This window comes from Bactrocera tryoni, chromosome 2 (assembly GCF_016617805.1).
Source record: "Bactrocera tryoni isolate S06 chromosome 2, CSIRO_BtryS06_freeze2, whole genome shotgun sequence".
Taxonomy (NCBI): Eukaryota; Metazoa; Arthropoda; class Insecta; order Diptera; family Tephritidae; genus Bactrocera; species Bactrocera tryoni.
Window position 1 is genome coordinate 4,560,355 of NC_052500.1, and position 27,869 is coordinate 4,588,223.

The window sequence follows — 27,869 nt, forward strand, 5'->3', positions numbered from 1 at the left end:
GGGTTTGTAAAACTTTCTATCACTAAGCACTTATGTTGATAAAATTTTTGTCACACTGTTATCAACATTGGCTTTATCAAATTTTTAAGTGTTATATCCATTATCGGCTCTTGTTTTTAAAGCCAGTGACCTTTATATTCTTATATTCGGTGCTTATGTTGATATATCGATTTCTTATCTTTATTTTTTATCATTATAAATACATATGTAAGTATGTTTGTAAGGTATACATATGTATATGTGGCCACTTCAGTGTTGTGCATTTAAGTGTTTACTTACTTGCATATTTTCAAGTGCAATAAATTTCAAACACAACAAAGATAAGCTTAATATTCTTTGCGTTTAAAGAAATGTGATTAGTGTCAAATAAATATAGGTTTATCAAGGAAAATATCGGTGTAGCAAGTTGGAGACTGACAATGTGCTGATTACTCCAAAATAATGTGTTCTCTCCAAAAAAAAACAATATTGTCTGGAGGGGTTACATGGGTTTACGGGTTTCAAAAAATCTACTTTTTTATTGTCTTATTGAGATCAACAACACCTCTAGAATATTGTCCTAAACTTTCAAGTTGATCCGAGTAATAGTTTCTGAGGTACAGCTTTAAGAACATGCGCGCTCGAGACTAGCTTTTATTTTCACTTAAATCTTTAAACATGTTTTTCTCGAAACTGTGTTTTTGAAGTCGATTTGCAAGATTTCTAGAGAACTATTCAGCCGAAACCTGGATGAAAGATTTTTTTTGATTACAATTATTTGAAAAAAAATGTCCTGAAACTTTCATTTTTTTTTAAATGCTTGTCAAAACCAATTTTAAGTTTTTTTCCCTTCGTTCCATTTCTAAGTTAAGGTTTTAGCTAAAACGCGTATTTTTTCACTTTAGATGATCCTGTAAGAAGTTATCCTGCCACCGCGGGCGCATCTTTTTTCCGAGAGATCACCGGAAATGGCGATCTTAAAATATTTTTTTTTCCAAAATTTTCAGAATCTCTTTGTTTATAGTGCATGTTTGTATTAATAAAAAAATCTAATAAAATATTTAATTTTTTATATGAAAAAAAATTGTTGAAAAGAGTCGGTTTTTTACCACAGGAAACCTTGTAACCCCTTAAAATAAGGTGATACTTAAAATACGCGTTCGATTTAATAACTAATTTCCGATGCCATATTTTTCTGGACATCTCCAAATATCTGAGAGTCCTTTGGAATTTTTTCAAAAATAAAAAAAAATATTTCTTTTACATATATTGCTGTCAACATATTTTTATTGCAAACACAGTAATACACTTGTTAAATTTGTATTAGTATAAATTATTTCAAAATCCCAATTATTCCAGACAAACCGCTGTAGTGGTGCTTAAACATTACGACAACAATAAAAAGTTATGCTCACTTTTTTATAACACACTGTAAGAGCTATAAACTTGCTAGTTAAATGAAAATTTTGAATTTAAATAGTTTCAGGTCTCGCGCAACTGATTATTTTCTGTTTGCCAGACAACCCTGCGCAGTGGTGATTAATCATTACAACAACGTCGAAAGAACTCAATTTTTTTATTAAACTTATTATTGATCCATATAAACAAACTATATTAACACAAAAACAAAACTAGCGATTTAATTAGGCAAAGTGAGTCTTATCAATTGTCCGCCGCCACTGTCTGGGTCGTTCAGTTCCGTTTGTAACAGAAACCTTTGTTATGCGCGCTTACATTTTTTTAATGGCGCGTTCAACAATTGCTGATTACATGCATATACTACATATGTATAGTTGTGTGTAGTTGTGTGCATGCGTGTTGTATTTGAGGAAAATTTCTACAACGATGGATTATCGCTCTTCTGCGCAAGTCTATGGCGTCGTGCCGAAACTGAAACTATGCGGCTGCTGATAGCCGCCTCTGGCTACCTTATCAACACTCGTCTGACTAGCCGGCCGGCCGGCGTGTGCACGAGGTTTTTATGTCCACGCCGTTGCCACCACATACCGTAAGTGTGTATGTTGGGGCAGGGCTATCTATTGACCGATAACCGCGCCTTGATAAGCGGTAGCGCTAGTTGATTAGGCATGATTACAAATGAAAAAGCAACAGTGTGAAAACAAAGCAGCAGTGACAATCAATAGTAGAAAGTAAATATTGGGAATTAAATTGAGCACTCGCAGATGCTTTAAATACTCTATTGAATGACCGTTTTGTAGGTCAAACTGTTTTACAATTAAATAAAAAGAAGAACGAGGCAATGCAATGAATAGAAAACGACATTTGCACAACTGTTCAGAAAAATTTAGTAAGCATAGGAAGAGCTTTTGGCCCGAGGCGGAGCTTGTATGCAATTTTAGTTAGAGGTTTTGGGTATTAAAGATCAGATTTGGTACAAGGATTTCCTAAAAAAGCCCTGATGTTTTTTAGATATCTAATTTGTTATGCAAAGTGATACTAATATAGATATGCCGCCTTTGTATAAATTATACAATTTTTCCATTGATCCTAATTTGACGGGGTTATCCGGTCTATACTCAAGTAGAAGCGCAGCGTTTTGTGGAATAGTGTTAGTTTTTCGAACACATAAGGAATCAATAGGCATTAATTCCTTAAATTATTAAAAATGTCTTAAAAACATAAGTCTCAAAAGACAGCCAAAGATGGCCAGCATGTATCAAGTCCACTGTTTGGTATTGAATTTCATTCGAAATTTATTTGAAGAGTCGAAGTCGAGTTAATGAATTTGTGTTTAGGATTATATCTCACAGATCTTATTTTTCCTTAGACTCCTTAGAATTTTTTTTGACCGCACAAATGAATTCTATCTTTGAAAAAAATCTTTAAACATATCTTAATGTTCTATAAGAATCTCGGTAGACAATGCTAAACCTTCGAGCTTTTGTTAAAAACAATTTGCGGTTGGGAGAAAGAGACTAGAGACTGTACTATTTAGATACATTATATCTCAGAAAAAACGGTTTATATCGGCATTTTCACGTTGTAAATAGACATATTCTTCCATCAATTAGTTATACTGTGTATCTAAAATTCGATTTAAAAATATTTATTTACGAAAGGTAAGATTTAGTATAGTTGAAGAGAAACCTATAAACACATAATCCGCTTTTACTGCCTCTAACTAGACAGGAGTGTCTTAGGCATGTCCTGCTCAAAAAGCAACAAAATTTCACTTCAAAATCTGACAAAATTTCAATTAGTTAAGAATAAATATGACATGTATGTACAGTCATGTGATGCACTCCAAAGAAATTCTTCTATTCTATTTTTAATTTAATATTTTTAATTGATTAGAATTATTTCAAAATTTCATTCATAATCTGGATTTCCTACGAAGGTGACACTGAAAGTTTAGTGTATTGCCTATATGCTATAATGATATCTCAAAAACTGATGACTAAGACAGACAGACGAACAGACTTTACTCGGCTCGTCACTCTTGTCATTATATACTACTGCGCTCAAATTGAAAGGTGAATTTTATCCATTTCATCTCCTTCAAAGTAATCCCCTGCGGTGCAGTACTTACGCCAACGAGTTTTCCAGTCTTCATAGCATTTGGAAAAATCCTCCGTCGTGATGGCCATCAGAACCTCGGATTGGTCATGTGAATTTGCTGAATAGCCAGAAGTTACACGAAGGTAAATCAGGCGAATGCGGTGGTTACGGCACGATATTAGTAGAAATGTGGCGAAATGATCACGAATAACCAATGAGTATGAGATGGTGCATTATCGCACTTCTTTGTTCAATAAATTCAGACATAGTAAAAATCGAAGAATTCACTTTTAGAGCCCCACAAAATGACGCGTATCTCAAATACTAATGAATCTTTTGACGTGAAATTTAGCATAGATGTCACTGGTAGTTAAGCTAACCCAGAAAAAAATATTTCGACGAATTGGTTTTCGCGCGAAATTTAAAATAAAAAGTCTTACTATTTTTTGCTCAAACGTTTCCTTATATATGTTACAAATTTCTTGAACAAGTTAATATACACTGTTCAGAGTATAAATACTTAATTCTTTCACGAGCTACTTTTTGTCAGAATATTAGTACAATTATTTAAAAATACTTTAATCAATTTCTATTGACCTCTCACATAATTTCTTACTATATTCTAAAAACTTAGAGAGTGACCCTAGTATTTTTAATTTTCTAATGCTTTCGCTATAAAAACTATGGTGCTTATCAAATTGAAATAAATATAAATAAATGCGATTATACTTATGTATGCTTTTATTATTGCATAAGAACTTCTGCATCCGGGATGCTCGTATATGCGCAAGGTCGCAAGGCCAATTGCAGATTGTTATTGGCAAATGCGTTCACTAACCTTTATGCTATTTGCTTTAACGCTGAATTTAGTTAGCAACTGAATTTCATTCACACATTTCATTCCACATTGGTGATACATGTTGAATGATTGTTTATTAGGGCAGTACAAGCTTATATAAATCGATATAGACCCTTTTGTAGGTGGGCTCTAAAACAGCTAAGTGGCTTATAAGATTTCGGATATTTGGCCAAACTGATCTACTTTTAGTTTAATTATTATAAATAAGTAAACAGTGTGGGTTTTCTTTTTTATATATTCGATTTCACAATTGGTGCAATCTTTAAGATTATGCATTTTTTGACACAGAGTTTTGAACCTAATATGGTCCAACTCTTAATGGACCTTATTTTGAAATGTAAGGCGAGGGATCTGGACGAAAATTTGTTGCTTTTTATTCCAAGAAATTTTGAAGAAATGGAAGGAAATTTGATCCGAATAGTATTAGTCCCTCCATGGTCAAGAAAACTGATTTTTACAAAAAAATTAACACCAAAAATTCTATTTTACAAAACACTTGCAGAAAATCTTTATTTGACTATTACCATCAGAATTTCAAGTAGCAACGCCAGCTGTTTTACTTTTAAGATACGTATCGATCGATCCTCGTGCAGTATAATAATTATATGGTGTATATAATATATTATACATATGTATATGTTTTGGTATGTGTGTTCCTAAGTAAAATACCGGTATTTATGAGTTTGTAGAAACGCTGCTGTTCTTTGTCCGTTTGTTTTTGCGCTGTTCATCATCGTTAAGTACACGTGCATGAGACAGGTTTTACAACTGACCAACTGACTATAAAAACATACTGGATTGACCGTATTCTACATTTTTCATTTGCCGCTTTCAATTACGCATACTCAAAAGAAACCACCAAAACGAGCAGACATACAAAAAAAGAACCAAAAAAATTGTTTGTTTTACGTGCTTTTTGTTTGGTACGCAGAAGCGTAAAACTTTCTGTCGTTGTATATATGTACATATGTATGCGTAAGAAACTTTTGATATTCTAGTTTAACTCCCTAATCAAACATATCTTGAGATACGTACATCTGTACATATGAACAGTCATAATAAATGTCTACAAATGTTTATTTTTCATGTTTCTGCTTCTTAACACTTCTCGTTTCTTGTTTATGATATTAATATTGACGTAATGAGTGAAATAAGTTTGTTGTAGTATTATGTTTTTTTTAGGTGTATCTTATAGGTATATTTTCTTCAAGTTTAAATTTTTTGTTTAATTTTCTCATAAATTCGGTAATTTATTTTCGTATATTTATTGGCTTAACTTATCTTATTTTTGCATTTATAAAGCAAAAAGTGTTATTATTTTCTGAATTTTAATTTTTTATGGTTATTTCTTAAACATATTTCGTTCAAGTTTTTAATATTATTTTTCTTAAATTTTTATGTTAGTTGATTTTTACAAAAAAATAAATATTATGTTTTACTAACTTTTATTTTTCACTTATTATATATGTATGTATATTTACCACATCTGTATATTATTTGTTTTTTTTTAGTTTACGTTATTTATTTTTTTATTTAAATTTTGCATTCTTTATTTTCATTTATTTTTATATTTTTATTTAATGTTATTAATTTTAAAATTTCTGCATTTTTGTTATTTAGTTTTTTTTAAATTTTTTTTTCAGCTTTCATTTTTATTAATTTTTTATTGTTTTTAATTTTAATTTTTTTGCATTTTAATTGTTATATTTTTACTTTTTTAGTTACTTTTGTTTCATTTTTAACAGTTATTTATTATTTTTTTTTGCATTTTTATGTTTATTGTTTCATATATGTATATATAATATATTTTTAATTTTTTTAACATTTTACAATTTTTTATTAAATCAATAACTTATGTTTAAGTAATAGCTAACTTATAAAACTCCGTTTACTTCCATATCATATACATATATTTTGCGCCTAAAATAAAAAAAGAGAGATTTATAGCCAATATTTCTTTGTTTTTATTTTCGGATTGTATATTTTCCGTTTTTTAACTTTTTTTATTTATTTGTCATAATACAAGATAAATATTATGATTTTTTACTTTTTGTTTAAAACAATATGAATGTATTGATTTTTTTATGTAATAAATATATTTATATATTTTTTGATTTATTGTATTTTATTTATTTATTTTTGGGATTTTCTTAATATTTTCGGATTTTTAGTTTTTAATTGTTATTCATTTTAAAGTGTATTGTTAATGCCTATTTTTTTTAAATAAATTTTTAACTTTTAATTTATTTTTTTGTAGTTTTTCAGTTCTTATTACTTTTTTAATGTTTTTTTTATTTATGTCTTATGTTAAATTAGTAACTTTTGTTATTTTTGTATTTTATTCCTTCTTTTTAAATTTTTGTTAATTTTTTCCATTATAAATTATTTTATTGTTAATGTCTAATTAATTCTTAACTTTTAATAATGTTTTATTAATTTTTTTTAGTTTTCCATGTTTTTATTATTTGTTTATGTTTTTTTATTTAAATTTTATGTTAAATTAAATACTTTTGTTATTTTCGTATGTTATTTCTAGTTTTATAATTTTTTTTATTTTTTTCTATTATAAATTATTTTTTTTGTTAATGTCTATTAATTAATTTTTAACTTTTACTAATTTTTTGTTACATTTTCAAATATTTTTAGTTTTTTCATCTTTTTATTTATAAATTATGTTTTCTTATTTATTTTTAGGATTTTTCCTAATATTTAGTTTTGTTTTTTTTTAGTTTTTATTTATTAACTTTTAAATCCATTTTTATTTATCAATTATACTATTTTTTTTATTTTTTAATTTTATTATTATTTTCATTTATTTAATTCGCCACTTTTCTCCTGCAATATGACCACTGTTATCTACTGTATTTATAAATTATTCTTCTTCATTTATGCCAACCACAATTTTCGCATCAAATCGCAATCTGCATTCGGATTTATTAAAATTTATTTTATCATCACTTTGGTGGCACCTCTTTGTTTAAGCGGTCAATTTTGCATATTTACTTGTTTATTATGCCATTGTTGTTGTGGTTTGCCATAATTTATAAGTAGTAAATATACACTTCCTTGCTGTCTGTCAGTGTTCTCGCTCTTGTCATGATCGCCTAAATTGTCAATTACACATAACACAATCACATAAAAGCTAATCGTTCATTAAAAAATCGTTTAATCTTCTCCAGCGCAAGCTTAATCCGGTCGCTGCCAATTATATATAATTTACATTTTATTTCTACCTTTCATTTCGTGTATTTTCCCAGATTTTGTTTGCTGTTAGCTCTTTTATTGCGCTCGAGCGTCTCATTTAGCTGTCAATCTGCTCAAACAACTACAGTGCGGAAGTGAGGCAATGCCAAAGTTCGTTGATACGAGTACCAGCAACATAAACAAACGTTAAATAGCTCGTTTGTTGAGCGTCAAAGGTCGTGCAAATAGCGGCTTTTAGATCAGTTAATAGAAATGTGAGTTGGGCTTTGTTGACACATATCAGGAGTATTTAAGCAGTTAAAAGATTTACTGTTGTATGTACTTATGTACATATATGGCTATGTATGCATATCCAAAGATTATTAAATTAAAAAGGAATCGAGAGAGGGTACAAAATGTAAAGGATCAACCGTACCTGTTGACTTTTGCATTATTAGATGTCATTTAAATTTTGTTGATTTAACACATAATTTTACTTTTATTGGTTGGCAACGTCACAATTTTGACTTCTTCTGTGTTAATATTTCTAACGGGTATCTTTAGTATTATTGCAAAAAGTTGGAGAACATTATCATTAATAACTGTGCGATAAATAGAGTCATTACTGATAATTATCACTGTAAATATCGACTACCGAGCTTAATTTGCATAACACCTGCTGTGCTTTACATATGTATATACTTCTTTCGCTTTTTTGCTTATTCTCTGGAGGCAAAAATAAATAAATGAGAAAAAAATCATAACAAAATGGAAATAAAAGTACTTGGGCGCACAATAGGCCAAGAAAAACGTTGCTATGGATTGTGATTTATTGAATGTTCTCCGACAAAGAAAGTGAAATTAGTATTGCCTCATTTAACTATTAATATCCGCGAGCTAGGTTGTTCGGGAGCTCTTATTGTTTTTACCGAAAATTGTTCAAAAAATCGATCAGTCTACATATGTATGTATGTATATAGTTAGTAAATTTTTAAGATTCAGTAAATTTGTTAAAAACCCCAAATATTTGGTTATGTGAATTATTCACATAAATTTTGAGGTTATGTGAAAAAAGTCTATACACAAAAGTCATATACCTTTTTATTACCTACAACATCGCCATACAACTTCTTTCTATAGGATTCGTAGTTTGGCCAGAAGTCGAGATAAAGCATTCCTAACCCTTAAAAATTGAAGCACGCCCCTTTGCTTCCTTTTCCAGACCTCAGATCGCCCATAAATTATTTTCACCCCTAATGTTTGCTAGTTATCTTTCGTTTCTGAAGGGTTTCAATATATAATACTATGAACCTCTTTTTTTTAAAGGCTCTACACCTGTCTTCCTAGTATAAGAAAATTGAACCGAAGTTTTTTTTCGAAATTTGGAAACTAGTTTTCAGAAGTAATTCTGTTTAAGACGAAAGCTTTTGCAAGAGCTAGTCCGGAAAATTACTAGTTGTTTTTGTTGTAGCGGCATAAAACATTCCTGAAGTAATTACGAGGAATGGGGTCGAGTCGAGAGTCCTCGGCCGGTTAAAAAACCGGATCCGTTCCGGTTATTTAAACCCGACTGTCGTGCTAACGGTGCTTACTGTTGTTATAACAACATTTTTACTTGCCTTTCGAAAGTGCTGTTAAGCCACAACAATAACAATATAAACCAATTGTGGAAAAATGAAATATACATAATAAAAAAAAGCTAACAATAAAAGCAAAAACAAAAGTTTTTTTTGCAAAATCATAAAAAAAGTAAATACCGGTATCCAAAAATACGTGTGGAAGCACAAATGTAAACAACAAGGCAGTACGTCTGCCGGAAAGCTTGCTTGCTTGTCAAAGCTCAATCAAGTTTATATGGGTGAGGCGTCCAATTATTACTGCAAATAGTTCAAAGTACCACAGAACATTTGATAAATTATTGCTTGTTGTTGTTGGCGTTGTTTGACATGTGTTTTGTTGTTATAAATGTCAGGGTAACGCACGCACGTGAATAAAGGCACACGCAACGTAGACGCGATCACGCAACAGCTGAGTGGGCCTCAAAGTAGAAAAAATATATAGTAAGAGAGGGAGAGGAAATAGAGTGGAGGCTATGTGGGTGGGTGGTAATTTTTTGTTTTACTTTTTTAATACTTTTATTATATTTTTTTCATATGACGAGTTTGTTTTAGGGTTTATTCCAGAGCACATATCCAAACATTTATTTCTGTTCATGCTTTCTTCAATACATTTCATATTTACCGCCTTTCTCTATACTCTTCACAACAAGCGAAATGAGCACAATCGAACAACTTACTTTTGCACGCGATAAAATTAACACAAACGAAGTCGGCAAAAATATAGATATGTATATAATTAAATCAACAGTAAAGTAAAAATAACAAAATAACCGTGTCAATTGATCGACGAAAGACGGCAATCACCGCGAACAAAACATATCAACTCATGAAATCAAGTGAATTTTATTTTTCGTTTTCGCTTTTTCTCTACTTTGGTTTATCACCAACAAAGGGGTGGCAGATATCGCGCTAAAAGATACCTACTTCTGTTTCGTCGCTTTTATTATTTTGTTTTTAATTGTTTTATTCACAAATTTAATGCGCGAACACAAGCGCCAGCTGCCGCGTAACCGTGCACAAAGAACCGAAATACAGGGAATTACTGCAATGCAAGTGAACTGTGTGCGGCCGTTGGACGGGGGCGTCTAAACGAGAAGGCGACTAGTTGTGGCTGGGTACCGGACTGTGTGTCCCACGAGCGAACTGCTATCGACAACGCTTTGAAAGCAACTGAACTAAACGTGGGGCGAATCGACCAAAAGCGGTATGCGTCTCCCGGTATGGAGCCCATAAAGCGACGAGAATGAAAATGCCGACAGCGCAGCAGAAGAAACAAGTTGGCTGCGCGCGATCGGCGAGATCAGCTGGCAGACGCAAATGCTGCGGTGCATGTAATCAGGCATGGAGCAGTTTTTAAGCTCTTTCGTTCTTTGCTCTTCATTCTGCATTCTTCTTTTTCATTTATTGTATCTTATATGCCATATTTTTCAATTTCTGTATATACTATGCATATTTGCACACGCTTCTCCTCAATCTGTCTCGCTATCAGCAATGAAGCCGCGTGTGAATGCGTGCTGACGCCGAGAAATGTTCAGAAGTAGGCGCAGAGAGTGCGACCGGTCGTCGATTCCGTTTTATGCTCCTCATTCGTTATACTGTTTGCATGCTGCTGCTGCTGCTGCTGTAGCGGCGATTGCAGTGAGCGCGTCGTCATAGAATTGATACGGAGGTCAGAAGGCAGTGAGATGGGTGAGAGATTGAGGCTTTTGATATAAATTTCTTTTGTTTTTTGTCGAAAATAACGGAAATAAGATTCCCGCAAGAGTGAATGCAATAAAATTAAATAACTTTTTTTTCTAAATCGAAATAAAATATAATTTGTTTTTTTTTTTCCGTGGCGTCTTTCATTTTGCAGCGATTTATTTTTTAGAATTTATTGTAATAAAACTATAAATTATTATTACGTCCTGATATACTAAATACCGTTAGATTTCTAATATGGGAGAATATAAAAAACCTGAGTTAAATGCAAATGTACAGTGCTATTCATTGAAATAGAGCGATATTTAAAAAAATCTGGAAAAAAATGAGAGATTTCTTCAGATCCTGGTACCGAAAGTTGTGTGTTTCTTTAAATATTATTCTAGTGGGTTACCAAATCCAATCTCAATGGATTTCTTCATATCATAGTCGAGTTTTTTCTCCTCCAACGCTGTTGTTTCATTTTCATTGGGGGAGTTTTTTACGTGGCGGTTCTCAATCGAAGCGCATAACCCTGGTTAGGATGGTTCGCCTTCTCACTTTAGCTCTCCTTCAAACGGATGTTCTTTGGATACTTGGTCTAAGACCGGAAGTCGTGAGCTGCTTGAGAGATATGTAAAAGAATCGTTTCTGGCCACTCTCAAGGGAATGGCAGTCAGAGGACTTTCCCCACTTACGTGAACTTCCACATACATATGACTCCATCCTTCATCAATTTCTTGCCTTTAAGAGTATAACCAATCACCGATTCTATTTTTTTTAAGTCTTGTGAATTCAGAACTAGTTTTCCATTTTATTATATATCTTCTTCGGTTGATATTATCGAAATCTCCGTGAAGTAAATATAATTATTAACTATTCTGCGCATGTTCACATAGTTTTATGTTTATTTATCATAAATGTTACAATACGCTGTCATCACTTACTGTCTAATAGACCTTTGAAACCTTCTGCTATCGCTTGATGTGGTTCGTAATGTTCTATTCCGCTTAATTTGCTACGTCATTTTATTTATTTCTGCTTAACACATTTTAAGTAATTATTAATATGCGATGTATAAGTTTTCACTCTTATCTGTGTTTCCCATGATTCATCAAAAAATATATATGTAGTTACTTATCCACATACGTCTGTACGTGTTGTAAAATCCGAATCTGCATGTGCAAATAGGGAGAGCGCGTAAACCGATCACTCTGTCTTTAGTGTTGATAAGGCAATGCAAATTGCGTATGCCCTGAAGTATGCAATGATTTTAAAACTTAGTGTGCAGGAGGGATGTTAATCCCGAAATTATAAATTTTTATATTGTGGGGATCCCGAAAACCAGTGTCATTATATTATTATATATTATATATTATTCTAAATAACTGAAATAACTATAGAGTTTGGCGGTGTAAATAATGCGTTAAATTGGTAAAATCTACTAAAGCAGCACCCTTTATATTTAACAATTTTTGATGCGTAATCGGTCCATAACTACCATTTTCCAAATATATCGAATATGAGTAGTTTTTTTTGGTCTTTGAAACTGGTTCATGCCTTCCTGTAGCACTCATTTAGCAATTGTAGTAATATAATGTTGCTTTGGTCGATTTTGGGACTAGTATGCTGACAATGTTTTACTTAGGTAGTAGGCATTATGTACCAAAAAGTAAGGAAACTGTTTATATCTTACCTGAGATTTGCCATTAATTATTTCTGTTATCCTAATTCTGTTTATATCGGTTCAAACCTTCCCCAGCTCCATATTGCTAGTCGAGAATAAGCAACACATGGAAAATCTTCAGTTATGACAGATAGGTGTTTACTTCCCTAAACTCCTCTCAATATAACTTATATACCGAAATTTTTTACTTTCGCGGAAATCAATCCAGGAGACACCTGCTCGAAGTACAAGCCATGCATCTCAAGTGAGTTTTATCACAAAATTTTTACACATTTTTTTGGGCGAAATTCGTTTTTTATTCACCATAGTTGCATTCAAGGATGATTCACTAATTATAGCGACCTTCCATCTTATCGATACCATTTTTGTCGTATGATTTGTACTTTGCTTCAAAATAGTCATAAATAAATTATTAAATGCGCATCCCAGAATACAGACGAGATAGCCTTGCCAGCTAAATGTTGAGTTTTCCACGCTTTAGAGCGAGTTCATCGATTGCAGTCCACTAGAATGCCTGTCCCAATCGACAGGTTCGGAGTAAAATGTAGCAAATGTCAAATATTTTCAAACACTGCTCCGAATCGCCGTTGTTTTTGGTCAAAAGTGAGCACGCGCAGCACCCACTTTGCACAGACTTTCTGAAACCCAAATATTCCTGAAAGATATGATGTACAGATTCGGTTGATATCCCTAGAGTGTCTGCCACCTCCTACAACTTCACTTTCCTGCCATCCAAAATTATTTTGAGGACTTTTTTGGTTTTTCTTTCGGTAACAACCTCTTTTGGTCGTCCACTGCGTTCACTGTCGCTGTTCATTTCCCACCTCTAAACTTAGCATACCTAAGATCCAAACAGTACAGGCCTTAGCTGAATAAAATCCGGGTCAACACCAGTATCGTAGAACCGGCTGTTGTCGCAATTGAAATTTAGCATACCAATCCTTGATGATTGATTTGCCTGGGGCAGTGTCCGGAAACTTGTCTTCAAACTCAGTTTTTGCTTCAGGTGTATTTTTCTTTTTAAAAAGTAAAATTTATCAAACGCGAAATTTATTTGTTTTCCATTTTTTCATAATAGCAAAAGTTAGTTCATTCAAAATGATATAATTCTCAATTTATACAGGTGCTTTTTGAAGGTTAGGGCTTACCATAAATAATATGGACCTAATTTTAAGGCCGCCATCTATGTCTCAGGCCGGATAGTTTTCAATTGAAATGTTACTTACGCCATCTGGTCCTTATAGAACAAGACTAAGAGCTATTGAATTCCTGCAAATAGTGAGGTTCAGGCTGTTATCACCTTGCTGCCTTTCTCTCAAGTCTCTTCTCTCTTTTGTTGAACCCTGTTGAAATACCTTCTTTTCTAGATCTTTTGCAGGATCGGTTACAGCACAAAAAATACGCATTCCTTGATAGAGCTTAGGTAAACTCTCGACATATTTCAGCGAATGCAAATCCATCTGCTAAATTTTCTGACATCTCTTTTAAGTAGGTACTTACCAAGGGCGATAGAGGAAGAGTGCATAGCATTGTAAGTACTAAATAGGGAGGTTGTATGATACGTAAAAATATATTTTTCTAGAGACGCTTAGACCCTATTCGACATCGAATCGATGCTTAGTCCCAAAAAAGCAGTGATCCGCTTGATCTATTCATAGTCAGTCCGTATGGTAACACACGGCTTTATTTCATTACCTCTTCGTACTTTACTCTCCACTGTGTTTTCAGCCTTAGTCAAAACCAACCCTGCAGCATTTCTTGGTTTAAATAATTTAGTTTTATTTCGTTTTTGAAAACCTTATAAATAAAGATGACAGCATAGAATACAAAATAAATAAGCTTAAAATCTAAACAGACATTTAAATAAATATTGAGTCACAAAATAATCGCGACGAAACTTAAGCGTAGTAAGTGAGTAAATCTTTGCCACAAATAAATAAATACAATACATAAATAAATAAATAAAGCTGTGTTATGTACATACACTAAAATTTACTCGGAGAAAAGCAAACAAAGACGCTTAGTAAAAAGTTGTGTCTAAAATACAAGTTTAAAAAATAGATTTGGTGTAGACCAGTACGTAGAGTGTAAAAATTCCTAAATGCAACTGAATTTTCCATATTACATACATATTGAAATGGTTTGACTGTACGTCTGAATGACTGAAATGCTGCGCCGAACAGCGGCAACGGCGTCTACAAAGTTACGCGAATGCAAGCGATTAGTCTTGGTCTCATCGAAAGGTTAAGAGTTCAGCATTTTCGCATTAGCTGTAGCGGCGTGTATTTAAGCGCCCTTGGCGTCTGGCGGGGGCACGTCTACGCCATTTTCGCTTGTGTGCGCACAAGTATGGACGATGGCGCCACATCACTCATGCCCAACTCCTCCAAATCCACATCCTCGTAATCGCCCACAAACTCACCCTCTTCGCCATCGACAAACCGATCCATGCGCTTAATTGGCAGATCGCCATTTGCACTATTGTTTGCGCCCTCTTCATCATACTCCTCGAATTCATCATCGTAGAAAGCGGACGACGCTCCCTCATCATCGGTTGCGTCGCCATCGAAACGCTCAATTACGAAATCCTTAAGACGTGATTCCGGGCGCTGATCATAATCGAATACTTGGCGCACCTCACGTGGCGGCATATCTGTGGTGAAGCTAAACTCTGCCGAACCCGAAGCAAAGGTGTCGGCGGCGTTAGTGCCAATGCGTGCATCTGGTACGACAGGTACTACCGCAGATTGTGCGGCAATTGACGCGGGAGTGGCGGTGTTGACTGCCTTCAAAACAGTGCTGGGTGAGCTCATCACCGCAAGTTTGGTGGATGCCGTTTGTTTTGCTTGAGTTGGTGACGCAGGCAGTTCAATTGAATCTAATGGCTGCTCGGCAAAGAGTCCGCCTAGCGAGGAGTCAAGTAGGTTGAGTAATCCCGACATGCCAGTTGGTGGCTCATTAGGCAGCTCGAGCTTTAGCAGTGGCTCGCTTTGTGTAGGCTTTGCAACAGCTGGCGTTGATGTTGGCTTAAACTCTTCAGACCTAACAGTACTTTTTGTAGTTGCTTTTGTGGTAACTGCTGCGGCTGTTGTGCTGATGACTTTAGAAGATACAGTGGTTGCTGTGGGTCGTGCTGTTGTTGTCGTTGATGTCACTGGTTTCGTTGTTGATTTAGCGGAATTAGCGGTTGTATTCGGTTTTGTGGTCATTATAGGCTTTGAAGTAGTTGGTGTGGCTTTCATTGTTGGCGCAGCTTTCGTAGGTTTCGCTGTTGTGGTCGTCGAAGGCTTGGCTGTCGTCACAGATTTCGGTGTCGTTGAAGGCTGTGCTGTTGTTGTCGTCGTCGTCGTCGTCGTCGTCGTGGTCGAGGTCTTCACATGCAGATGTTCTACATGGAAGGTTTCGGGCGTGCCACGCTTCTCCTCTCCTGGTTCCGCTACACGCACGACAGGTTCACGTTTCGGTATGACGGGCACTATTTTCGGTAGATTCAAGTTGATACCATTCTTGCCGTATTTCTTCACTTTCGAGTGACCTTCAATAATTAGGTACATAGGGCCTCTGAATGGCGCTTCGGGTTGTTTGTAGTGTGAAAATAAGGAGTCGGTAGTCATTTGCATTGGTGCCACAGTCGGTCGGGATGCCAAATTGCTGGTGGTTGGTATCAGTAGGCGTGAAGAAGTCGTCGACGTAGTAGTGCGCGGTGTCGTCGTTGTTGTTGGTGTAGTGTAAATGACATGCGTAGTGGTGCGGGGGGTATATGGGACCAGTGTAGGGCTGATAGTTGGATAGAAAACGCTGGGTGTGATAGCAATTGAGGATGCTGTTGAAGACACACGTGGTGTAGTTGTTGTTGTGGTCGTCGTGGTAGCTACAGTTGGAGGCGCTGAGACGTGCGTAATCGGTGTTATTGGTGTGAAACCACCGCTTATTGCATTGGTGGATGGCATGCGCTCATAAATGGGCTTTGTAGTCTCGTACGCATACTTATTGGCGGACGTCGAATAATTAGGCTTGGCTGATGTTTTTACGACCTCCTTCTGTAAGAGCTCATGCAACCATGGCTTGCGTCCAGCACTGCTTTGCTTTAGACTGTTCGGACTATGGCGTACCGAATTGGCCGTGTAAGACTCTTGTGGAGGATGCGAAGTGATGCTATTCGAGCTGGGACGTGCGTAGCTGAAGTAGTGATGGGAGTCCTGCGGATGTGAGTCGTAAATGTGTGAAACTGGCATACGCGATGACTGGGCCGACGTTGAAACGACAGCTGCCGAACCGCTGGGCATAGCATATTGATGATTTTGAGGCTGCTGCTGATGGTGATGCATGGTAGGCGGTGCATGATACATCCACGACGAGGACGAAGCCGTTGTGGACATGCTTGGATGGTGCTGCATCTTCATATGTTGCATTGCGAGCGGCGACAACGATGACGAAGATGGTCCCATGCTTGACATTGTCGAAGCGTGCGCTGGTGGCGCCGCCGACATGCTGTGCCGATACTCCGTATGCGCTTGCGAGGGTTTCATGGGCACATTGAAGGTATTGATTGGCGGCGAGTTCAACTGCATGGGTGGTGGCATTAGACGTGTCGGTGGTTGTTGTGCATAATAGCTGCGACGCACTGAGGTGTATTTCGGTTGTACTAGTGGTATTTCACCTTTTGCATTTTTAACGGCGCCCGGATGGTGGGATTGATGGTAGTGCTGGTGTGGCATAACAACATGTTGGTTCATATGTGCATGTTGTTGGGGTGCATGCGACGATGCATGTATGCCACCGTTGCTGCCTCGTAAATGTTCATTCGGCATGCCGTACTTTGGAATGTCCTGTTGGCCGGGGTGGGCAGCAAAGCGCACGCTATTTATATCCTGCTTGCCGCTGTCGCTCTCCTCTTTGCTATTGCCACCATCCTTTGTGGTTGTCTCCGCCCAGTAGCGTACATGCTCCAGCGTTGGCGGGCTGTAATCGAATGTTGGATCGTTTTTCAGTGGATCTCCACGGCCCACAGGTCGCCATTCGTTGCTGTAATCCAAGCGCGGGCTGAATGCGTGCGCTGTGTGTGCGCATCATACGTAATGATCGTACGGCATGAGTTGAGTGAGCGTAATAAAGAAGAAGAGAGAAGAAAAGATAAGCGTGTTATTAAAAATAGAATTCAACCAGTATAACTAGCATAAGATTCTCTGTGCTATTTTAGAATATTAGTTAATGTATACCCAACATAGTTGCTTGTTAACGAGGGATTTTATTTTTTTGAAATTTTTTTAGAATTTTTCCTTTTTTCCCTTTTGGTCTCTTTTGGGGCTCTACTTCGCATCTACAATATGTTCATATTTTTATTCGAATTTAAATGAGTATGTCTCTTTACGAACTAAAGGCAACTGTAGTTAAACTGAGGAAGAAGTGCCATTGTCCCATTTCATCAGTTTCCTCTATTTCTCCGTCTCTATTTCGCTAAGATTCATAGAGTTTTGTTCTTAGTCACTATTCTCTATTCTAAAACCCTCTCCTTTTTACCATGTTCAATAGTTTTCTAAAGTTAGGTTGTACAATAACATTTTTGTATTTTAAAGCTTCGTTATTCTTTTATAAATTAAAAAAAAAATCAAAAAACTCGTAAAAAAACAAGTCCTACTTCGTTTTAGTTGATAATCCGTCAGTATTAATTCCTAAATAGTAATATGCATTTGAATAGACGAAAAATTAAAAGAACTTATCTTTGTCTTTTTGTGGTTTACGTCTCGGCTACAACTTCTAGCCACATTCTGAAGGCTACTGAAGTTTTACTAGTTTTATAAGCAGCTCTAACAGTTCAAAAATACTACAAAAATGATCTTGGCTTAATGAAAGACGACACTGGTTGTTGACAGATTTTAAATAAATTTGAATCTTTTTTTGAATTTATGGTATGTGTCCTTGCTACAACTTTTAAGCTAAACGAATACTGAAAGCTGGTATATATCTTGATATTTCTTAAGCCATAACTCTATAAAAATCCTGCCGACTACTATTCGGTTATTAAAATGAATATGAATATTGAAAATTGAGGTTAGAACGATTGATATGTGTTCCAATATGTGTTCCAATATGTGATTACCGGGGCCTGTGAATTCGATAAAGAAATTAAGGTAATCGCCCTTTTGGGAAAGAAACTATTAAAAATATTTTACAATCACTTGGGGGGTTAGTTCTAAAAAGATCACATGTGGACTACTATTACTCAAAAAGGAAGTGTTGTGTTGTTTCCACTTCGTCTTTTCCTATACAGCTTCTGCAGATGGCGTTTGGTAAGATTCACAGCCTTACAGCATGTACGCCAATTGGTCAATGACCTGTTAAAACCCCCACAACCAGGGAGAGGTTAGCCACACTGAGGGCAAAAAGATCACTAGATATCTTGCGATCGGTCTTGTGCCAAAAGGATTTTGCGACAGGGCGAAGACCAGCTGTCCAGTAGTAGAACATGACAAAATACGGGAGCACCAACCCGCTTCATTCTACTGACAGCGGTTCCTTGCTAGCTCATAAGCCCACTTGAGGATACTATGTGATCACAAAAAACTAAAAATATTTTTGGAAATCCATGAATATTGCTTGAATTTTAATATCGCCTTTCAACAAGAAACAGAGTCCGTCTTTGTATATCTAAAACTAAAATATATGTAATTAAAATTTATGTATTGGGTATCAACTAGGTCCGGCTGGTCCATTAATATACTTGAGCAACTCACTTGCTCTCCGTCCTTTTTTCCCAAACTTTACACCTGCATATCTACATTTTCAATGCTCCATTTAATTATTATATATTTTTTTTATTTATATTTGCCATATGTTTATTGATGATTTTTTATTACATGAGTGTTATAATTGCCCATGCTAATGCGTACAACGTTGAAAACATTGAAAAACATCAACGCCGTCAACGGTGCTGGTTTGAAAAGTAGCCGGGCGGGCTTGTGTGGGCCACATCAATGCCACAATGGGGCGCTGAAGTTGCTACTCGACTTAACATTAACTCGCCTGGCCGACGGTCGCTCACGGCACCGCCACAGCCATCACCACGGCCATGGGCAAGTGGTTCGCCTGGCTTGCGCGCCATGTGCTCCATCACCCCAACTGCTGGCCGCCAGATTTGACTTGCTGCAGAGCACCACAGCATTGTTTATACCATGCCGTCTGTCGGTCTGTCTGCCTGCCACGCTACAGTTTATATCTACATATTTTGTTTGTCTAAAATGCATGCGTCGATGCATTGGTGTGGCTGGCTTGGCTGTGGCCGTTGCCGTTGCCGTCGCCGGTTAAGCGTTCGCCTACTACGCAATAATAGATATTCGCTGCGGTATAATCATAACTTGTTAAAGTGTTAACAAATGTTTCTGCTACCACCTCACCTTGCAGCAGCAGCAACTATGATGGTAGGCCTGCCGCAGCCTGCCTCAGCCAAACCACCACCGCTGGTCCCCAGCCATCATCACCGTCTTGTTGGCTGGCCACCTTTCCGCCGCCTTCCGCCAAGCTCTGTGGTTTCACTGTTTGTTTGTCTGTTGTCGTTCGGCCTGTCAGTTTGTAGTCTGTGCTCTGTGCTACGTCCGTCTGTCCGCCTGCCCACTTGCCAGCCTGCCTATTAGTGCAGCCCAGTTATTGCCGCTGCTGCATTTAACAGCTCTACTAACTACCTGTGGTATCAAATGTCGTCTTCGTTTTCAACGTGGCCGTGGCATCGCGTCGCGGGCAATCAGCTCTGCGCTGCGCCGGCCGTCCGGTTCGTCGTTTCGTTTGAGGCGTCGAAGCGAAAAAATTGTGCAAATTATTTTATGATGTATCTACAATTGCCACAACAATGTTGATTACCACTTTTAGTGCGTTAATAATGCCAGTCAATGAAATTACTGGTTGCTGTGTTAGTTGATTGTTCAGTTTGCTCGACTCTTTTTGCTTTTATGTGTGTGTTTCTTATTGTTGCTGTTGTTGTTTGATTTGATTTTTGTTTTCATTTTCGCCGATAGCTTGAATGTCTTCTTTATTGCTGCTTTTGACTTGACGCTCCTGACTGTGTTGATTAGTATTGGCTTGGCGCACACATATATGACGTTTGTTGGTTTTCCGAGAGTTGGACTTTGAGAAATGTTAATGGTTGTCTCTATTGAATTTCTTCCATGAATTAATTTATATGTGTGTGCATGCAATAATTGTGGAAAACATCATGGTTCACAATAATTATATTAATTTTCACAATCGGTTTATTTCTGTGTGTTAATCAGGGTCGATTCAAATTATAATTAATACTTAAACTTGTAGCGTGGGATCTTTATGTCTATTGAAATTGCTTTATTTTTGTCGAATGTGGATGATAATTGACAAGAAAAAGCAAATGTTATTCGTTTTTTGCCGTGGATTGACCTTTGTGTTGATATTTGCCTAACTTACTTTGTGCACCAACAACACCTTAACGTAGATCTTGTGTCCCAGAACAGTACCAGACATAGATGCACTGCAGTCTTGACTTACTAATGCCTCAGCTATGACTTGTATGAACTCAATCCTTATTTCATGAAATAGTAAGCCTGTCTTTTTTACATGCCTTAGAAGTCTCTCTTACGTCTTTATACATATAACGGGTTTTTTAATAAGAGCGCAACAATTTTTTTCGCTCTTAAAGTTGAGGCCGCCGACTCCGAATTTCAGTAGTAATTTTTAACAAATTCGGCTGGTTGTTGGATCGTATATCTTACCATGATAAAATGGCAAACTGTGCTGAAGAGAAATGTCAAAAGAGCGAGAGAAAATATGGCGTCTTTTTCGCCAGTGGCAGCTATATTATCGACACTATGGGCACTTATTTGTCTCAGTGGCATGGAAAGATTGTGTAGTGCGCCTGTGGATTTTTCGACTAGACATTCAATTGTTGATCTGACAGGACGATAAATTGGATGTAGCGCTCTTAAAGTTCAGGCCACTGACTCCGAATTTCAGTAGTGATTTCTAACAAATTCGGCTGGTTGTTGGATCGTATATCTTTCCATGATAAAATGGCAAACCTTACTGAAAAGAAATGAGCGGGAGAAAACATGGCGTCTTTTGCTGTCCCTACCGGTCTACTTTTGCAGCGTCCGTATTGGAAAATCCGGTATAATATTATAGTAATCCAAGGATATTAGTTCGAGCCATTCAACCATTGCCGCGCTTTGAATTTTGTCCTACGCGATCCGTAAACCCTTTCAAAGCAAATAACTGCTTCTTTTGAAAAAAGAGACATCGTCTTAAGTTATGCCTATCCAATAGAAATTAATGGAGCTACTAAATATGTCCACTTTGTAACTTTTAAACCCAAAACTTCGACCTAAAAGAGAGTTGTAGTCGCTGAGTTTGAAGCTATATTTTATTTATGGCTTACTAGAGAGCAATACTTTTTGCGCCCGATTCGTACTTTAACACATATAGAATACATCGTTGATACCTGAAATCGTTGCATCATTGGTCCATGCAAAGTCAACTTTTGTAAGTACTAGAGGTTAAACTTCTGCAAGTAGAAACAGCGTGCCTTACTCGTTTTTACATAAATATATTTGGCTTTGATTCTTGTGTCTTGCATAAACTACTACTCAAAAACACTGTTGAGTGTATCTTACAATAGTTTAATTCGCCTAAATACCAGTTTTGGGGTGTTTTTGGGGTTATAACTCTGCTTTGTAGAAAACTTCTGTTTTTTGTTTGCTTGTAAATACGCAATATAGTGCCTCAGTTCTCGAGATATTGAGCTGAAATCTTGCAAACATCCTTTTCTTTCCAAGGAGCTGCTCATTTGTGGAAACCACCGATATTGAACCACTCCACGATATGGCTGCCGTACAAACCGAAAACCAAAATCAAGTTTTTGTGTGGAAAACTATTTATTTGACAAGATAGCTTCACGAAGCTTGGCAAACATTATTCTCCAAAACCACGCTACAATATCTGCGTAGATCGGACCACTATAACATATAGCTGTCATACAAACTGATCGATCAATATCAAGTTCTCGTATGAAAAACTTTTTTATTTGCCGTCATATCTTCATGAAATGTGGATTTGGATGGTTTTCAAAGGCAACTCTACAGTCTCCGAACATATTGTAGAGATCGGACCACTATAACATATAGCTGTCATTCAAACTGAACGATCAAAATCAACAATGCAATAAAACATCTTCACAGAAAATGAAGTTACCCATGTAAACAGTGCTGAAAAGCGCAGAAAATACATGAAGAAAAATGGTAAATACAACAAAATATAAACAGTAAAGCAAATCATAACAGAAACTAGGTAAACAAGCTCCTGCCGAGCGACTTGACTTGAACTTGAACTAACAATGGCCACAAATGACGCGGCGACAACAACACGCGTGCCACAGCAGGTACAGGTGGTGCAAGTACTTGTGGCGAATGCAACATATACTATATTGTATATACAATTATATGCACAATATATTTGAGTGTGTATGTGTTGCATGTGTGTGTGAGAATGTAGCTGTGTAAATATATCTGTGTAATTTTTGCTATGATAAATGTTTTGACAACAAAGACGAAAGATCAGCACCAAACTGGCAACAAAGATTGTGTATTTATGACTGTATGTGTGTGTATGTGTGATTTATGTATGTATATGGCGAAGATCAGTGCATCAAAAACCATATTGGCCAATCACGCTAATGGCTAAATGGCTGTGACTATGTGGTTATGCGGTTATATGGTGGCTGGCATTGCAACATTTGTGGCATTTGTGTTGTTGGAATTGTGGCAATGCAGCGCTGAGCAAAAAGCCGAAACGTCGAAACGCATAAAAGCGAAATAAAAACAAAAGTAGAAATGCGCAGCAATGTTCAATGGCCGTTTGATGGTCAATCACTCATTCACTCGTACACTTGTACGAAAACAAACACACCAACACACGCACACATGCATGTAAATACGAGGCAAAGTGGTTGGAGCTCAGAAAGGATGCGTTGCAAGTAAGCGCGCGCATGTGGCGGCCGGAGCGGGTGAGAGTGCCGGCGCGGTCTGTGGTGAACGACGGATGAGCAAATGGTTAGATGATTTAGAAATAACAGCAACACCAAAGAAAAAAAAAAACAAACAAGTAAAAGAAGTAGTTGGTAAAGCGGCTTTTTATTGGCAAGCGGCATAAAAAGCGGAAAGTGAACGCGTGGAGGGTTTATGTGCGGTTGCACTTGCTTTGACCATCAAAGTACTTTACAAATACACAGACACTTACATGCGCACTCACACACACATACATGCACGCATGTATAGTTTATGGCGAAGAAGAAAACAAGCGCTGCTGCGCTGGCTGATAAATTATTTGCTAAAACCTGACAAATCGCTTTCCATTTTAATACGACAAATACACAGAGATCGACGCACGCACACACACACACGCAAACGCATACACTCAATTGAAATATGCCACAAACACACACATAAATCATTACATATTTACACCAAATTGCCAGTGTTTTGACGAGCAAACGAGTCAACTGGCACGAAGCAAACAAAAGACTTAAGACACGAACTCGCTTTTAGTGCCTTCGAACGCGCCGAAGCATGCAAAATAGCCGCGCCGTGGTTGCAGTAGACCCGCTGCCCCAATCACGGCGGCAAATTTGTCATTATAGCAAGAAGGCTTCATAACAGTCAATCGCTGGCGATTTAATAGACTTCAAGCCGGGCAACTGCGGCGCGCGCAAACAAGGATCTGCTGCAGTTGCAGCAATGTGGACTGGTAGCTGGGGCAACTGCCGGCAATGACGGTCAAATCAGTATGCAAATAGTGCTAGTGCTGCAGCATGTGCTTTTGTTGAATACGTGAAAAAACATGAATTGTCGATGCGACGACGAAAACAAACAACAGCTGTTGCAGCGGCAACGGAAAATTAAAAAAAAAAAATACAAAAAAAAATAAAAAAAATCCGCCACATTCACATCATAACAACGTAAACAATACATTTTATTGTGCGGCGCAACAAATTTGCAATGTGCTCGTGCGCATGCGCATGCGCGGAGTCTGTGTCAAATTCGATTAACGTCACACACCGACGGAAAAACGAGCCACATACACATATGCATGCAACATTAAACAACAGTTAAGCTGGCACAGCTCGTTTCGTGGAGACACACTGCGACCGCTGACGTTGCCACCGCCACCAACAACGCCACCCCGTCACAGCTAGCGCGCTGTGTGCCTCTGGGACAGCGCTGACTGTTATGACTCTGCGGCTGTTGCGCACGGTCATTGCTGCCACTTTGTCAGCATCACTTTCAATTTTTTCGCAGCGCGCCGCCATTCAAATTGTTGCTACTTCGGTTTTTTGCCAACTTTTTTCGGTTTGTTGAAAAATGCGCCGAACCGCCGATTGTCTCTGGAAATTTCGTCATAATTATATTTTGGTGTTGGCATTTCTACTTGTTCGCTATTTATATACAAACAATGCTAACCTCTATAATAGTTGTCAGCGCTATTGTTGTTGTTGCTTTTTCTTATTGTTACTGTAGCAGCTGCTGTCAATGCAGTGCCATTGTTTGTTGTATTTTTTGTTGCGACTGAGTTGAAGTTTGCATTTATTTTTTTGCATTTCTATTGCGACTTTTTCGCATTACGTAATATGAGTATTGTAAAGCAGCGTTGAGAGAGTTTAAGGGAGTATTAATCGGCTACAAACAAAATTCAATATTTTGTTGAGTGTTTGAGACTTTTGAATGGGGTGTATCTACTTTTGTTTACTTTTCATCGCTTTAGGCGCGATTTAAGCTACAATTTCTTCTCTTTATGGATCGCGTAGAAATCATCCTTCTTTGGTGCGAACGATTTCTTTTTATAGTCAGCCGTTTTTAAATGGGTCAAAACCGTTTGATGATGAATATTAAGTTCCTTAGCGATGTCATGGCTGCTTATGTGACGGTCCTGGTCATAATTTTATCGACCAGAGCGAGGTGCATCTTTCACAGCAAAATTTCCAGAACGGAAGCGAGCGAACCATTGTTGTGCTGCACGAACTGATGCAGCATCGTATCCATACACTTCACAAATTTCATTGGTGGCTTGCGTGGCATTCCTACCTTTTTTATACCAAAATTTCAAAGTATAGCGAATTTCTGCAATATCTTCACTCATTTTTGAAGAGTTGTAACTTGTTTCAACTTCCCCGAATTTAATTCTTTTTATGTTTAAATTAAGCTTAAAATCTCACCTTTCCAACACGATATGGTATATGAATATAATAAAATATATTATCACAAAGTTTCACTTTTTTGTTGGCATGCTTACTCAGAACGTTTTTACATACGAGCGCTATTTGTGTTGTTTACAGTAACTTAAAATAATCATCTCGATCAAAAAATGTCATTAAATCGGGAAACTTTTCGGCGGTTATTTTCGACGTGGCATCGATCGATTTAACTCAGTTTTTGGTGATGAAGCTCCAGCAAGAGCCAGTGTTAATCGATAGCATGGTGAATCGAGATCGCACATCACTCAAAGACGAATCTCGTGAAGGTCGTCAAAAATCAGTTTTTGTTTCGGAAATTATTGATAATGTGCGTAAACTGTTGTTGCAGGGTCGAAATGTCACCTTTATTGAGATTGGGACTGTAATCATTCAAAATTGTATGAACATTTCATTGTAAGAAAAGTCTTGTTGGATCCCACACAATATGTCAATCGCTCAAAAAACGGCTCATATCGAATAGTTGAGAAAAATAAAAACAAAAAAATCAAAATGAAAGGGTTGACAATATGAGTATTTCAAGATGAGCCCAATTCAACAACAAAAGTTGTTCGCAGAAGCAGTAATTCCAAGCAAATTATTGCTTTTTTTTGTAAAAACTGGAAATGTCCCAATCATACTAATAGAACAACGCGGAATAACTATCGTTTTTGTTCTAGTCCTAAGATATGAAAGGCAACCCTAGTATACAGACATTTTTATATTACATTTTTCGGTCTATAATCGCCAGATAATGAAAAAAAACAAAAAAAAGAATATATTAGAAAAACGTTGGAAATGGTAATATAATTCTAGACATCTTCCCATAAATCCTGAGTTAAAAAAAATTTTAGAGTGGAACATTTGAAAAAATTCTACCTTTTCTCGTGAGTCGAAAACATTCGCTAATAGTTTTTGTTTTTAAATTCACATTGAACTATTTTGTTTTTATTTTTTCTCATTCGCACACCCATTTCATAATTCTATTATATTTATAATACCTTTGGTGTACATACCCACATCGTTTATTGGCTCATTTAAAATCGCATTAGTCTTCTCATCTTTGTTGTTGTTGTCCACCACTGTTATAGTTGCGATAGCCGCCTGGTTTTGCTCAGGCGTTTGCAGCTGCTGCTGTTGATTTGTCTCCTGCTGCGCATTGCTCGTTGCTTGCGCGGACACCACGCTTGCGCTGGTGAGCAGGAAGCTTAAACCAATGCATATCGTAACAAAATTGAATTTGTTGCGATCGGTAATCATTGCTGTCAGGGGATCTGTAATGGAGAAAATTGAAAAATTATTACCATTTACTATTTTGTTATGCTAGTGACTTTATTAAGTCACTAAATACATATACTTTTTGGCTAAGAAACTAAAGAAAATCGTAATAAAATAATGTAGTTAGTCTTAGAAAACTTGATGAGGTATAATATGACCGTAAATAAATTTAGGACACTTTAGTTACAAATCTCTCGGCTACCAAGGTAACTCGAAGGGAAAATAAATTTAAGGCATTTTAGTTACAAACCGCCCAGTTTCACGGTAACCCAGAATGGAAATAAGGTCTGTACAGTTAGGCTTCCAATTTCTTCCTTAATAACTGAAGATCCACAAGGAAACCGAACACAACTGTTAAGGCTTCGTAAGCCTAGAATGGTCTGATACTCTGATCTTTCTTTTCAAAGGCCGAAGACAGCAATCCACCCAGGAAGTCGCAATTGGTATGTGAATGTCTCTTCACTACAGATTTCTTCTTGGGAGGGTTCCAGACTATTACCTATCTTAGTGAACTTTACGTCATGCTCTTATGTTCCAGTTCTTTGCATCAATTTGAAGTGAAAGGGAAACGATCAACAGTGCGATTTGAAAACTCATATAGAATGTGAGTCTTCTTTAGAGTCCTCGATAAATATGAATATATACCTTCATGATCTTGAAGAGTCCTCGAAATGATTATATACTTTCATAGGCTTGAAGATCACTTTCAATCTTTGCCTCGAACAAAGTTTGCAAAATCAGTGAGGTGTCAAAGAAGATGGTGAAGACGATATTAGTATCTCTTGTGAAAAGCCTAAATTTTTAAACTTCTTGTTAGAATTTTGG

The 27,869-nt window shown here is 36.6% G+C and overlaps 3 protein-coding genes across 4 annotated transcripts in view; 1 reads left to right on the forward strand and 2 right to left on the reverse strand.

The window, feature by feature from the left end:
• Positions 1-10,330, reverse strand: part of LOC120767901 (diacylglycerol O-acyltransferase 1) — a 29,812-nt gene extending 19,482 nt beyond the window's left edge. Inside the window, exon 1 of one of the 2 annotated variants that reach the window (XM_040094246.1) lies at positions 10,084-10,330. The gene's annotated coding sequence lies outside the window, so the exon portion shown is untranslated. Of the gene's footprint in view, positions 1-9,297; positions 9,379-10,083 lie in introns of those variants that run through there. The other variant, XM_040094247.1, reaches the window with a different exon arrangement.
• The window catches only part of LOC120767902 (trans-1,2-dihydrobenzene-1,2-diol dehydrogenase-like), a 66,188-nt gene that overhangs the window by 12,504 nt on the left and 25,815 nt on the right, over positions 1-27,869 (forward strand). The window lies entirely within an intron of this gene.
• LOC120767899 (mucin-5AC) lies at positions 14,818-27,026 on the reverse strand. The gene is made up of 2 exons (XM_040094243.1): positions 26,783-27,026; positions 14,818-17,582 (listed from the first exon to the last, which is right to left on the reverse strand). The coding sequence occupies exons 1-2, from the start codon at positions 27,024-27,026 to the stop codon at positions 14,845-14,847; spliced, it is 2,982 nt and encodes a 993-aa protein (XP_039950177.1). The 3' UTR covers positions 14,818-14,844.

Bases quoted from the DNA above. Each gene is read 5' to 3' on its own strand.
- LOC120767899 (XM_040094243.1), bottom strand. From the start codon at position 27,026: ATGATTACCGATCGCAACAAATTCAATTTTGTTACGATATGCATTGGT. The intron at 17,583-26,782 runs GTATGTACACCA...GCGCACACACAG, and splicing joins TGAGCCAATAAACGATGTGG to CGCACGCATTCAGCCCGCGC.